The sequence below is a fragment of the Trichechus manatus genome, unplaced genomic scaffold (genome assembly GCF_000243295.1).
Source record: "Trichechus manatus latirostris isolate Lorelei unplaced genomic scaffold, TriManLat1.0 scaffold00168, whole genome shotgun sequence".
NCBI lineage: Eukaryota > Metazoa > Chordata > Mammalia > Sirenia > Trichechidae > Trichechus > Trichechus manatus.
In genome coordinates, this window is record NW_004444104.1 from 1,731,443 (window position 1) to 1,747,211 (window position 15,769).

At 41.4% G+C, this 15,769-nt stretch overlaps 1 protein-coding gene across 1 annotated transcript in view; it reads right to left on the bottom strand.

Annotated features, from left to right (window-relative positions):
• SPATA13 (spermatogenesis associated 13) overlaps positions 1 to 15,769 on the bottom strand; it is a 118,347-nt gene that overhangs the window by 61,547 nt on the left and 41,031 nt on the right. The window contains exon 3 of the mRNA XM_012558438.2: positions 14,520 to 14,664. Coding sequence (XP_012413892.1) covers positions 14,520 to 14,664 — 145 coding nt within the window. The remainder of the gene's footprint in view (positions 1 to 14,519; positions 14,665 to 15,769) is intronic.

Here is a 15,769-nt window from a genome sequence, read left to right on the forward strand (position 1 = left end):
GTTCTACCTCTGTTTGTGTTAGTTTAGGTAGGTAGTGAGTTTCTAGAAATTTGTCCATTTCCTCTAGGTTTTCAAATTTGTTAGAGTATAATATTTCATAGTATTCTGTTATGATTCTTTTAATTTCAGTTGGGTCTGCTGTGATATCACCCATCTCATTTCTTATTCAGGTTATCTGCCTCATCTCCTGTTTTTCTTTTGTCATTTTGCCCAATGGCTTATCGATTCTGTTGATCTTTTCAAAGAACCAGCTTTTGGTCTTGTGAACTCTTTCAACTGTTCTTCAGTTCTGTGCTTCATTTAATTCTGCTCTAATTCTTATTTTCTTTCTTCTGGCACCTCAGGGATTCTTCTGCTGCTCTCTTTCTACTTGTTCCAGATGTAGGGTTAATGTTTTGATTATGGCCGTTTCTTCTTTTTGGATATGTGCATTTACTACTATAAACTGACCTCTGAGCACTGCTTTTGCTGTGTCCCAAAGGTTCCAGTAGGATGTGTTTTCATTCTTGTTTGATTCTATGAATTTCTTTATTACACCCTTAATTTTTTCTATAACCCAGTAGTTTTTGACCAAGGTGTTGCTCAGTTTCCATGTGTTTGATTTCTTTTTCCTTGCTTTTTCTGTTGTTATTTCTACTTTTATGGCTTTATGGTCAGAAAAGATGCTCTGTAATATTCTGATGCTTTGAATTTTGTTAAGGCTTGCTTTATGGCCTAATATGTGGTCTACTCTGGAGAATGTTCCATGTGTGTTGGAAAAGAAAGTGTATTTGGCTGCTTTTGGGTGGACTGTTTGGTATATGTCTACGAGATCAAGTTGGTTGATTGTAGCATTTAGATCTTCCTTGTCTTTGTTGAGCTTCTTTCTGGATGTTCTGTGCTTCACCAAAAGTGTTGTGTTGAAGTCTCCTACTACTATTGTGGACCTACTACTATTGTGGAGCTGTCTGTCTCTCTTTTCAGTGCTGTTAGAGTTTATGTATTTTGGAGCCCTGTGGTTGGATGCGTAAATATTTATTATAGTTATGTCCTCCTGGTGTATTGACTCTTTAATCATTATATAGTGTCCTTCCTTATCCTTTGTGGTAGATTTTACTTTAAAGTCTATTTTGTCAGAGATTAATATTGCCACTTCTGCTCTTTTTTGAGTGTTGTTTGCTTGATATATTTTTTTCCACCCTTTGAGTTTTACTTTGTGTCTTTAAGTCTGTCATGGTTTGAATTATGTCCCCCCAAAAATGTGTGTATCAATTTGGCGAGGCCCTGATTCCTGGTACTGTGTGATTTTCCTGTATGTTGTAAACCTGCCTCTATGATGTTAATGAGGGAGGATGGGTGGCAGTTGTGTTAGTAAGGCAGGACCTGATCTACAAGACTGGACTGTGTCCTGAGGCAGTCTCTTAAGATATAAAAGACAGAAGTGAGCAGTGAGACAGGGGGACCTCATACCATCAAGAAAGCAGTGCCAGGAGCAGAGCACGTCCTTTGGACTGGGGTCCCTGCGCCGAGAAGCTCCTAGTCCAGGGGAACACTGATGAGAAGGCTGACAGAGAGAGAAAGACTTCCCCTCGAGCTGACACCCTGAATTTGGACTTTTAGCCTACTTTGACTGTGAGGAAATAAACTTCTCTTCATTAAAACCATCCACTTGTGGTATTTCTGTTATAGCAGCACTAGATGACTGAGACAAAGTCTAAGGTGTGTCTCTTGTAGGCAGCATATAGACGGATCATGTTTTTTTATCCAATCTGCCACTCTCTGTCTCTTAATTGGTGCATTTATTCCATTTATATTCAGTGTAATTATTGATAGGTATGAGTTTAGTGCTGTCATTTTGATGTCTTTTTTTGTGTGTTGTTCAGAGTTTCTTTGTTCCACTTAATTTTCCGTGCTGAGTTGTTTTTCTTTATGTATTTTCTTTTCATCTGTTTCATTGTTGTTGATTTTGCGTTTGCTGAGTCTTTATATTTTCCTAGTTTTTTATTTTGACTTGTAGGATTATTAGTTTCTTTTGTGGTTACCTTAATATTTACCCCTATTTTTCTAAGTTTATACCAGTCTTTTCTTTCTTTATATCACCTTGACTTCATCTCCATGTGAAAAATCTATGTCTACATTTTTTAAGTCCCTCTTTTTTGCTTTAACACATTGACATCTGTTTCCCTATTTTCAGTGTTTTAGCTTTGATTTTCTTTTGTGACTTCCCTATCTGGGTTGATATCTGGTTGCTCTGTCCTGTGTTCTAGTCTTGGGTTGTTATCTGATGTTACTGACTTTCTAACCAGAGGACTCCCTTTAGTATTTATTGTAATTTTGGTTTTCGCAAATTCACTAAACTTCTGTTTATCTGGAAATGCCCTAATTTCGCCATCATATCTGAGAGACAGTTTTGCTAGATATATAATTCTTGGATGGCAGTTTTTTTCCTTCAAGGCTTTGTATCTGTCATCCCATTCCTTCTTGTCTGCATGGTTTCTGCTGAGTAGTCCAAGCTTATTCTTACTGACTCGCCTTTTTAGATGAGTTTTTGTTTATCCCTAGCTGCTCTTAAAATTCTCACTTTATCTTTGGTTTTGGCAAGTTTGATTATAACACGTCTTGGTCACTTTCTTTTGGTATCTACCTTTCGTGGGGTTCGATGAACATCCTGGATAGATATCTTGTCATCTTTCACGATAGCAGGGAAGTTTTCTGCCAACAGATCTTCAACAATTCTCTCTGTATTTTCTGTTATCACCCTGTTCTGGTACTCCAATCGCTTGTAGGTTATTCCTCTTGATAGAGTCCCACATAATTCTTAGGGTTTCATTTTTTTTAAATCCTTTTATCTGATTTTTCCTCAAATATGTTGGTGTCAAGTACTTTATCTTCAGTCTCACTAATTCTGACTTCCTTTGCCTCTATTCTCCTCCTATGACTTTCTACTGAATCGTCTGACATTTTATTGTTAATCTTCTGGATTTCTGACTGCTGTCTCTCTATGGATTCTTGCAGCCTGTTAAATTTGTCATTATGCTCTTCTCTAATCTTTTTAATTTCCTCTATTGCAGGTTCTTCGTTTTGCTTAATTTCCTTCCTAATTTCTTGAAGAGTTCTGTATATTAATCTTTTGTATTACGGGAGCCAGCAGTTTAGTTTTCCCCTAATTTGTTTACTCTCCAAGACAGGGAGTATGGCTCCGGGCGTGTGACGGATCAGGGGACTCAGCAATTGCTGAAGCCGGTCCAAGACCCGTGCAGAGCAGGGAGCAAAATGGGAGAGAAGTTTTTCCCTAAGGGGGGTATTTTTGATCCATGTGGTAAGCCGTACACAAGTACTTATCTTTCACCTATGGGGGCTGCTTCTCAGTGGTTCTGGGTAGCTGTGTAGACTCTCGTGCTGGGTCTCTCCTGGTGCGGAAAACGCACCTCCTGAGCACCGCTGCTTGCCTGCCTCACCACTCACCCATGAGCTGATCAGGCCTGAAGGGCTCAGGCTCGTCGGGTCAGGTCTGGCAACTCCTAGCTGCTTCTGAACCAATCTCTCCCTCCACCTGCCGCTCATTCCGGTTCCTCAACTCTGACTTTGATGTTCAGGGCTCCCAGATTGCCAAATAAACAAATCACTTGTTTTTTCGGGTCTCTGTTGTAAGAGGGTCCACCAGAAGCGTCTGACTACTCCACCAGCTTGGCCCCGCCAATACATATATTTTTTTAACTTGGTTTCTTATTGACAGCAGAACCAGGGATTTTTAAAACCTCAGAGCAGGTTTTCAAAATTTAGCTAGCTCCTCCATTCACCAATCCTTGGCCAGCTCTGATGTGTTTCACAGAGATGTTGGCCAGCATATTATCTGGGTCATTCTGTCCTTTGCAGATCATGATGTTCATTATTATGGCTTGCCTTTAAGGACTGGATGTTTAGTTGTCCTGTAATGAAAGACGTGCATAAGTGGTTAAGATGTGGAGTTTACTAACACTACAGTTAGCCCACTGATGTATTATCACACCATTCTCCTGAAGATAGAAAAGAGCCAGCCTAAGTCACCGGAGGGCCAGACTGGCTCAGTTTGAGTCTCCTTCCTAGCTTACAAAAAGTGACTATATTCAAAAGAAATAAAAATGTTGTTTTTTCTTTTCTTAAAAAAAGCAAGTTAAGGAATTATTTGAGTAAGTCTGAATTTTGTCCTAGTTTTTATATTTAGTTATTATTATACCTAATATTGTCATTTTCTTTCCTTTGTTGTCTGGCAACAAAGTACTATTGGTCAGCTAAACGGCTACTCTTCTTTTTTTTTAGAATAATATTTTATTGTGTTTTCAGTGAATGTTTACACAGCAGTTTAGGTTTCCACTCAACAATTTTTACACAAGTTGCTCAGTGACATTGGTTACATTATTCAAAATGTGTGAACAGTCTCATTATTTCCATTCAGGTTGTTTCCATTTAATCTAGTTTCCCTGCCCCCTTACATTCTCATCTTTGTTTTAAAGTAATTGTTGATCGTTTCCTGTATAAGTGATTTTTTAAAGAAGTACAGTATAAATGCTACTCTTTTAATGTAATAAACAGACTTTTTTTTTTTTTTTTTAAATAGCACATCCAAATCTATCGATTTCCAATGCATGGACGCACTTTAGTCCTCTGCTTGTGACCTATAAGGATCCCCCACTCAAGTGTTAATAGCTAAAGAAACTGGATATTCTCCTTCTGGGGAAATAATGAAGATAATCAGTTGGTTTCTCACAAAAGCAAATTAATCTGAACTTGGTGAATGGAATGAGTAGAAAGGGAAGGGTGAGTGGGCACATGAAAATAACAATTTTGAAAAGTGATCGTACTTCACTTCCGATCAAAGTGTACAGGTTAATTACGGGAGGGAGTAACTCAAAGCAAGAAAGAGGAAAATAAACTGTGATGGAATAAATTGCCTTAGATGTAAGAGAAAAGCTTCATATAAGAAGAAAGCAAAAGGTAGAAAGGTAATTCCCAGAGAGAAAGTTCTAACAGCTTAGGCGCACTTCCTAAGAACTAGGACCCAGGCAGGGGTGGATTCTCCAACAGGCAAGGTAAGGAGATCGTCTATAGTGAACAGTATCACACTTTTTCAGCACATCAAAGATTCTGCTTCTGGGTATAGCTGACATCTGTCTCTCTCCGAACCCCACAGCACCTTCCTACAAAGCCTCTTTTCAAATTTACAATCCCTGACGGGGCGGATGACCCAGTAAGCAAGGTAAGCACCGGCTTAATTGTGTTTACTTACTAATCTGTAGTGAACAATTTCACATGTGGTGAAACCGCTGTTAAACCCACGTGAAATCGTTCACTACATATCAGTAAGTAAGTCCAGAGTTTACCTTGCTTACTGGGTCATCCACGCCTGGACCCAGGGGAAGGAAAGGGCCACAAACGCACATCACCAATAACACTATTACATAATTGTAGCTGGCAACCTTCCACTCGTGAACTTTATAAAGGCACTCGTAACTGCCACTATGATTCATTATCCTGACTATTATTTAAATACCACACTGGCAGTCAATAAACATTACTAAGGACATTCAATGTGGCCTTTCTAGTCAATAAACATTACTAAGGACATTCAATGTGGCCTTTCTATACAGAGGTAAGACAAGTACTCTAAATAAAGCAGGACTACAGACAGCACAGCAAAGCGCTGTGGTAGTTCTGAGAAGGGAGAGCCTGCCTTCGTCTAGAAGGGGCAGGTCTTCATTTCTTTAAAAAAAAAAAAACAAAATGCTAATGCTCAAATTTTCCGTATTTTGAGATCTGTTTAGTTGTGGGCAGTTCTTGATTTGGGGGATTTTGAGAGCACTGATCAAGGAGGAGAAAACATACTTCTTATTATTATTAAAAAGTTTTTATCATAGAAGAAGCCCTGGTGGTACAGTGGTTAGGAGCTATGGTTGCTAACCAAAAAGTCAGCAGTTTGAATTCACCAGCCGCTCCCTGGAAACCTTGTGGGGCAGTTCTACTCAGCCCCACAGGGTCGCTATGAGTCAGAATCGACTCAGTGGCAGCAGGTTTGGTTTTCTGGTTTATCACAGAAACACAAACACAAAAGTAGAGAAATTAATATAATGAACCTCATATACACATCTACAATTGCCAATATTTTACCAATTTTGCTTCAACTATTTCTCATCAGCTTTTTTGGGGGGAAGCATTTTAAAGCAAATTTCATATATATAATTTTATGCAGAAAACATATCAAATAAGGAAAATAACAAATAAGGACTTAAAAATAACTATACTATCAGTATCAAAATTAACAGTAACTCCCACTCGGTCCATGTCAAAATTTCCTCTGTTTTCTCAAAACTATCTTTTGACAGCTTTTTTGTTGGTATCAGGATCCAAAGTTCATACATTACATTTATAAGACATACATTTAGATTAAACCAAATTTTTTAATTTGGGTGACACAAGAGCTCTGGCATTCTGTGTGTCAGCTCAAGAAGCTGGGTGTGATTCTAGCACTCCGCTGCGCTGTGAGGCGAGGAATCGCTTGGAAAGAATTCACAGACTGGAAGATGGAAATTCTGGAGCCAGTCTATCATACATGAGCCTCGCCCCTCTCCCAAACCAGATGATGGGGGTGGTAGCAACTTCTACAAGCAATTTACTGGCCAGTCTCTCTAGCAGGAGCCTTGGTGGTACAGCGGTAATGTGCAGTTCCGACCCACCAGCCACTCTGAGGGAGAAAGACCCGTCTGCTGCAATGAAGGCTCCCATCTCAATGGAGGTAGGAAGCTGCTGTGGTGGCAGAGGGGGCAGGATTGTTTGTCACAGGGAAAGTGGGCAGAGCAGCTGTCATAGGCAGCTGGGCTTGCCAATCAATACTGCTTTAACAAAACTGATAACTCCACCAAGGGATTCCTTGATTTGTATAACAGACAATCTCCCAATCAAATCTTGAGCCACCACCATGACAGAGAATCACCGGCTATCACTCAGTTCCCAAATCTACATCAGTTCCCAGACTCAGAGCCTCTTGGATGAAGGGGAGACCAGTAGCCTTGGGGTCATTCTGCTATTACAACTCTTCCTCCTAGTCTTCCCCAAAGGGATCTTCCACCATTTACCAGGATAACTGTGCCCCCAGGGAAGGGAAATCATCCCAGAGGTAAAATTTACGTACAATTTTTCCTAACTCCCTCTGACTGAAAGGACAGGTGGCCTGAGTAAGGCTTCAGATTATGTGAATTCATGATTAAGAGCAAATGGCTTGGCTGAATGGCTTGGGGGAATTTGGAAAGAACAAAATGGGTAACAGATCAACTTGGGGAAGGTGTAGGATTGGATACATCAGAACAGACTCAAAGTATAAAAAACTGTGTGTCTCATGTGAGTGCCCAATTGTGTCTCATGTGAATCCTATGGCAAATGAGGCTATTTAATAATCATGTGGACACTAGTCCCATTCTGCAGATGCCAATCAATCTCCTTTCATCTTGATGCTTGCTCAGTGGGTCCACGAAAAAACTTGGCCATGGTGGCAGAAATGGAGGCTGAGCCTAGCTAACCCACATGGGCTTCTCCTCAGCAAAGAAGGTTCCTTGAAGGACTCTGACAGCTACTTGAGGAAAGCTGATGATAACGGACCCCATCTCAATTTCCTAGTGCTGCTAGAACAAAAATACCACAAGCGGGTGGCTTTAACAAACAGAAATTTTTCTCACAGTTCAGAAGGCTAGAAGTCTGAATTCAGGGTGCCAGCTCTAAGGGAAGGCTCTTTCTGTCCGCTCACGGCAAAAATCCTTGTCTCAGCTTCTTCTTGGCACTCCTTGGATATCTCTTCAAGGCATCTATCTTTTGCCCATTCCTGCTTGGTCCTGTGCCTAATCTGCTCCTTTTATATTTCAAAAGTGATTGGCTTAAGACATGTCCTACACTGATAATGGCCTCATTAACAAAAAAAAAAAAAAAAAACCCTATTCCCAAATAGGATTACATCTATCAGCATAGGGGTTAAGATATCAACACACATTTTTGGGGGACACAATTCAATCCGTAACAGACCCTTTTCATAAAAAAGAGGTCAATGATTTGTCCTTACTGGAAGAGACACTTACTCTAGATTTGAATTTGTTTTTCTTGACTGTCAGAACTCTGCTGGAATCCCACTGACAGCCTTACACACTATCATGGTACTTCACACAGTAATTCTCCTACCCAAAGAACACCACAGTGAAAGAAATGTAGGCCAGTGCCATGAGTTTTACTGGTTTTACCATGTTTACCATCATCCAGAAGCATGTTACCATATCAAAAAGAATAATGGCGTAATGAAAGCAAAATTATGGCAGCAGCTTAAAGATAGATCTTGAAGTGGAGATGCTGACCTGTATGGGGTACATGCTTGAAATCAGTGACTAATCTGGTGATGTTCGCCCACACCAAAATATGTGTGTCCCAAAACAAAGGGTGAACCCAGGGGTAACTCCATATGATTATTTAATAATCCACTTGCAAAATGTTTGCTTTCCACTCAGTGACTGTTCTCTGTCAAAACTAACTTTAGTCCCTGGGAAGGTTAGTTTTATGTATCAACTTGGTAGGCCACATTAATCTAGATGTTGCTGTAAAGGCATTGTGTACATGTGCCTGACACCTACAGTCAACTTATAAATAAAGGAGATTACCCTCCATGATGTGGGTGGGCCTCATCCAATCAGTTGGAGGGTCCTAAAAGCAAAAACTGTGGTTTCCCAGAGAAGAAGAAACTCTGCCTCAAGACTAAGGTGCCAACTTCTGCTGAGTTTCCAGTCTCCCAGCCTGCTTTACAGATTTCAAACTTGCCAGTCCCTACAACTGTGTGAGTAAATTCCTTAAAAGCAGTCAATCTCTTTCATTTTTTTATACATATATACAAACCAAGCCAGTAGCTGTAGATGCAATTCCAACCCATGGTGTCCCCATGTGTTTCAGAATAGACTGTGCTCCAGAGGGTTTTCAAGGGCTGATTTTTCAGAAGCAGACTGCCAGGCCTTTCTTCCAAGGAGCGTCTGGGTAGGTTCAAACTGCCAACCTTTGGGTTAGTAGTCAAGCACTTAATCATCTGCACCATCCATGGACAGACAGGCAGATACAGGCACACATTCTGTTTCTCTGGAGAAACCTGACAAAGTCCCCCATGAAATAAGTGCTTCCTCTAGAGCTGATGATACTGGTCCCACTGAATTAGAATTAAGCCTCCTCGTATCACTGGGAAAATGAGCATCCAAGGGAAACATGGGTGCCTTTTGTGGTCTCTGTGGTCCCTGGGCTAATGCAATAGTCTTCTAACCAGTATTCCTTCCTCTGCCTTTCCCCTGAACTGTCCTTTCTCTCTAAAGCATAAATTAGAACACACCATTTCTCTGCTGAAAACGGCTTCTCTTTAGACTTCAAATAACTTAAACTAGTTATCATGACCTGCAATAACCTCGCCATAACCTACAGCCCTGACTGCAATATCCTCTTCTCCCCGGTTTCCTCGGCTGCAGGCACTGGAATCCTCTTGGAAGCTTCAGCACACCGCATTCCTTCCTATCTTCAGGCATGTGACGCTCCTTCCATGTGGACCTGTGTCCTCCCTCAGATCGTGGCATAGCCATCTCCTACTCATCTTCAGATGTCAGCTCTTTAGAGAGCTCTCCCTCCCCACGGCAATCATCAGCGCCTGAGATGGTCCTAGTGACTGACTTGTTTAATCTGTCTGAATGCTAGAATGTATATTTTTGTTATGCCATACCCTCTGCTGTGTTCCAAATGGTAACAACAGCGCCTGGCTCATAAATGATGCTTTACAAAGTTTTACAGATTGACAAATTTTTTACTAACTACCAGAAGAGAAGGAAAGGAGACCATGGCAACTCTAAGCAAACAGGCCCACTAACAGCTCAGAAGCCTAAGGGGAGAAGGTTTGGGCCACCTTACCTGGCAAAGAACCCTACCAGTTAAGGTGCTGGGCAGAGGTAAGGGCAACACACAGTGGGAACTGGAGAAACAAAGTCAAAAATACCACCTATAGCATTGCAACCAAAGACAGGAGAGAGAAATTTCCTTTTTTGATGTCATGGGTGGTGCAGTTAACATACTTGGCTGTTAACCAAAAGGTTGGGGGTGGTTTGAGTCCACCTAGAAGCACCTCAAAAGAAAGGCCTGGCTATATACTTTCCCCAAATCAGCCATTGAAAACCCTACAGAGCACAGTTCTACTCTGACACACATAAGGTCACCACAAGATGGAATCCACTCAACAAAAACTAGTTTTATATTAAAATACATAACTCATAATATTTTATTTTCTATTTCCTTTTTCTTTCCCTCTACCTATGATAATAGAGTGTGTTGCTTAAATTTCCCTCAGGTGATAAAAATTCAAAAGGCACTGCAACAGAACTGGAGGAGGACTGGATGTTCCAAGGAGGTCTAGACTTGCACAGAGGATGAGAATTCTACTACTGAACCACCAGTGTCTCATGGGTATTCAGCCTGAGTGGACAGGCTGTTTGGATGCCTGCCTCCTAATACAGAAGGTAATGGGTCCCTTCAGGCACCTAAGCTTGGAGAGTGGAATCTTCTATTCTGGGACTTGAGTGAGTGACAGATGGCTAGAAAGACTGGCATTTGCTCCTGGTGCCAACAGAGATACCAGGACCACTCCTTGCTGCTACATGGCCTTTCCTGTAGTTCCCTGGCTCCCAGGAGCAACCCTGATTGCTGTCCACTTTCTAGCCTGGTTCCCCAGCCATCCTATCAATTCTAAGAGCCACTGACACTCCCCCAAGAAATTCCCTTTTTACTTAAGCTAGCCAGAGTTAGCTTTTGATGCTTCTCAACCAAAGAACCCTAACATCAAAAAACAGGGTTACAAAAAGCATGGAATCAGGGCATGAACATATGTGCATGAAGTTGGAGGAGAAACTGTCTATATTTCTACCACCTTAATGACACTATTTTCATTTTCACATATTCTTTTTACACCTTTGACCATGTGTACATATTGTATATGGATGCAATCAAGGTATACATGTGATTTTATTTCATATACTTACTCTCTTAAAATTAGTCATTTTTTTCTTTCGTTACACTGTCCATGTTATAACCTGTTTTGAAGTAGTTTCCCATACAACCACTCAACCAACCATTCCACTATAAATGGACATTTAAATTGCTTCAATTTTTTGCTATCACAAGTAACTCTGTGAAGAACATCTTCATGCATAGCTTTTTCATCCATTTGGATAACCTTCTCAAGATGCATCACCAGACGCTGATTATTAGATCAAAGAAAGTGAACATGAGACATATGGCCAAACTGCTTTGCAGAAGGATTGTAATCAATTTACTCTGAGTTTCATACAACTCTGAATAGGAAGAATTTTTGAATAGGAAGAATTTTGACATATGGTAAAGAGAAGGAAGGGAATTCTATGCAGAGGGAGTAAGCAAAGGCAGAGAGTGTGACAGCCTATGGCTGACTAAGGGAAGGCTGAATAGTAAGGTCTGGCAGGAGAAGTGGGGGAGACAGATGGAAAGTTAGACTGGGGCTGCATGAAAAGCCTGCATACCAGTCCAAGGAGCTTAGACCTTATTCCACTGGTGACGGGGAGAGCTTGAAAGGAAATAATCTAGTAGGAGCTGAACGTGAAAAATAACTCTGACAAGAGTGCATATGGAAGACGGGCATGAAGAAGCGATTGGAGACATAGGTAGAGAAAAGGTCAATGAGCTTTAGAAGCCAGGGACCCTGGAGAATGAAAAGTGACTCTGTGGACATGGGTTCTGACCCCAAGGCTTGCAGCTTGCTCGTCTGGGAGGAAGACAAAACCGTCAGGACAGATGGGCCGCAGGCTTATTTCAAGAGTAATAGGATCTCTTTCTTTGGACTTGTTGGGTTTGAGAGGTTTTCAAGTTTCCTCAATCTCTAGCTGCTATCTAATTTTTCTCTCCCATTACATCTTGCTTGATAAAATTGTGTAACCTTGAATTCTCTCATTAAAATGTGTGGAAGTGAGTTAGAAACCATGTAAGCACATTAGAGGCAGTCACATTTCCTCATTATTCACCAACTCTATGACCTCTCACAACCCTGTCTGGCCCTGCATGCCCACTCCCTGAGCCTCTCCTCCCCACCTACTTCCAGGTCAGAGGTCATCAGTGACCCTGCCACCATGATTGCTGGCCCTTTCTGAATCTTCACGCTCTTCAACTTCTGTCTTTAAGACTTCCCTCAGCTTCAGCGATACTACATTCTTTTTTTTCTCTTTTAGTTCTCTGACCAATCCTTGTCTACAGCCTTCTCCTCCTCTTCTCACCCTCTAAATTTTTTTTATTATCATGGTGTCTTAGTTATCTAGTGCTGCTATAACAGAAATACCACAAGGGGGTGGCTTTAACAGAAATTTATTTTCTCACAGCTTAGGAGGCTAGAAGTCTGAATTCAGGGCACTGGCTCTAGGGGAAAGCTTTCACTCTCTGTCCACTGTGGGGAGAGGTCCTTGTCTCTTTTGAGCTTCTGCTCTTGGGTGATATTCATGTGACTTGGCATCTCTCTTCCCGTCTCTGCTTGACAACTTGCGTTTAATCTCTTTTATATATCAAAAGCGACTGACTCAGGATACAGCCTACACTGAACCTACTTCATTAACATAACAAAGACAATCCATTTCCAAATGGGATTATAACAACAGGCATAGAGGTTAGGATTTACAACACATTTTTTGCGGGGGACACAATCCAATCTTTAATGTGTGCTAAATATGTATGTAACAAAACATTTGCCACCTCAACATTCTCCATGTGTACAGTTTAGTGACATTAGTTATGTTATCATGTTGTTCAACCATTACCATTATCCACTTCCAGATTTTCCCATCACCTTTAACAGAAGCTCAGTATCCCCTAAGCAATGAGTCTCCGTTTCCCCCTTCCTCCCACTCACCCCTGGGAACCACTAATGAACTTTGGTTTTTATATACTTCCCTATCCTAGGTATTTCATATAAGTTCACCCTCTAAATTTAAATGTTCTCAAAGTGACATTCTCAGCCCTTTCAATTATCTTGAAACTACACTATCTAAATCCATTCATTCTTATGGCTGAAGTTGCCACCATTATGTGGCAAACTTGTCCACACAGCCAGTTAGTGGCTGTGCTGGAACCAGACTCCCAAGGCTCAGCTCATTACCCTCCTCAACCACCATACTATATTCATAAAAGTCAGGCAGTACATCTAGCAGTTGATGCTGTAATCGACTCATTAATCATCTGTCATGCTTCTTTAAAGCATCATTACAGTCCTGTGGTTAAAGCATGACCTTCAGTAATGAAAACTCCATTTCACTGTAGGTTCAAATCCTATTTCTGCTGCTTCCTGGGTGAGTAACAGTTTACTTCTTTATGCTTTGGCTTTTTTTATCTGTAGAATGAGGAGAAAAATACCGGTTGCCGTCAAGTCGATTCCAACTCATAGCCACCCTATTGGACAGAGCAGAACTCCCCCCATAGGGTTTTCAAGGCTGTAATCTTTACGGAAGCAGACTGCCACATTTTCTCCTGAGGAGTGGCTGGTGGGTTCGAACTGCTGATCTTTCGGTTAGCAGCCGAGCACTTTAACCACTGTGCCACCAGGACTCCTTTAGGATAATAACAGTATCTACACTGAATAAATGAGTTAATATACTAGAGCACATAGGAGAGTGTCTGGCACATGGAATATGCTCAGTAAACGTCAGCTCTTACTCACATCGAGCGTGTGACTGGCTGTGCCATCACTCACCTTGCTGATTGGTACTGAAGTGAATGTTAATGCAGGGGAAGATTTCATTTTTTACAAATTTTAAAATCACTCCAAAACATGAGGTATTAATACAAATAAACAAATGTTTATTGGATAAACACTATGATGGCTGGGGTAGCTGGGTGATGCAAACAGTTAGCTGCTAACCGAAAGGTAGGTGATTCAAGTCCATCCAAAGGCACCTCAGAAGAAAGGTCTGGCAATCTACTTCCAAAAACTCAGCCACTTAAAATCCTATGGAGCACAGTTCTACTCTAACACGCATGGAGTTGCCATGAGTCGAGGTCGACTCAACAGCAACTGGAAAAAGCACTATGACAATGTATTAACTACAGTACTATATAAACAGTTTTTTGGTGTTCAAAACAGTATTGGTGAATGTCAAACAACCCAGAAAAAGCTTTAAAAAGATTAAGGCAAGTCCTAAGGACTCCATTCTCATTTGAATTTCCACCTGTAAGAACTGAGGTACGTAGAGACCATGAGAGAAGCAAACTCCTCCCACTTGGGTCCCTGTGATGGCCCAGAGAGCACTGACCTGGATAGCTGGTAACAGCCGACCTGACAATATTCATAAATGCCTGGGAACAGGATGAGCTCTGCTTCACTATCAGAAGAGCAGAAGCCCCAACCCAGAGAGAGGCAGAGACAGTGCAATCACCCATGCACCTGCTTTTAAGGGGAAAGTCAAGGGCAGGCCTCTGCTCAGAGGGCACATGAGACTTACTGTTGGATGCTCTCATCTGGCGCCGGCGTCCCACTCGATCCAGCCCGATGGGGGTGCTCTGGGAAAACGTTAACGGACGGAACCGGGCCGAAACAGCTTTGTATGGTGGCACCTGGTGAGCTGGCACCGGAGGCCTGGTGGCAGGCTGCAAGAGGAAATCAAAGAGCTGTGAGGAGATGCCAGGAAGTCACAGCTCCTGCAAGAAGATCACACACAGCTGCAAGGCACTCAGAGTTCTCGCCTCAAAGCCACTCACAGCTGTGAGATGGCTCCTCCAAATCATGTAAGCCTCGGCTGCACCAAGGCTCAACTGCAATTAATTATTCCGAACATTTAAAAAAATCATATGAACCCACTGGCTCTTACTTCATAGTATCACTTTCATCGTATTTGTCAACTACATACCAGAAGGTCACACCAGTTAAAAGCAAAAAGTCTCAGAAGAGGAAAAGTAACTTTAGGAAGTGATGGAGTTCTCACACAGAGAAAGTGTCAGAGGATGAGGAAGATGCCTTTCAGGAAGCAACTGCTAAAGGAAACAAATATCGAGCCAGAAGCCTGTCACCAGCCAGGGTGATTTCTATCTTTCCACCCAGCCCCCTAAATTAGGTTACGCTGCAGAAAATTATTTTACTACACACCTCTCTGACGCTCTGACTTGGAATAATTCTTAGGTGCTTAGAATTTCTTCCCTATGCTTTGTTTTGAGCTGAAATAGATTAGAATTTGATTTAGCTCAGAAATATTTCCTGTGTAGCAACGTGGAGCATCTTAGACAATCAAAAGCTCTTAAAGATTTCATGGTATTCTTCAACTTAACTTGTTTTTACATTGAAATTTAATTCAACCCAATTTGGCGAAGGAGTTTTTGAGTGCTTGCTATAAACAAGGCGTTGTGCTGGGGTTTACAGGAGTGTGTGAACATACAATCCAATACTAAGACTAATATAGAACTTCCCTTTTAAGAGAATTTGACAGGTTATTTATGACATGAGCTGGCAGGTTTTTATGAGATTGGACACTTCCTCATATATTGCTGTGTGAACTCTTAATCACGGCCTGGGTATCTGCCTCACCAAATAAGTGTAAACTCTTCCCCAACAGGGCCTTTAAATGTTTTGTATCCTCAACATGCTCACTGAGTACTTGACTGACATGTTAATTCATAAAACATGCTAAGGGACCAACAGTAAGATTTTAATCTATTGTTGAACCAGTTGCAAAGTTGCAATTCAAAAGTAAAGATTAAG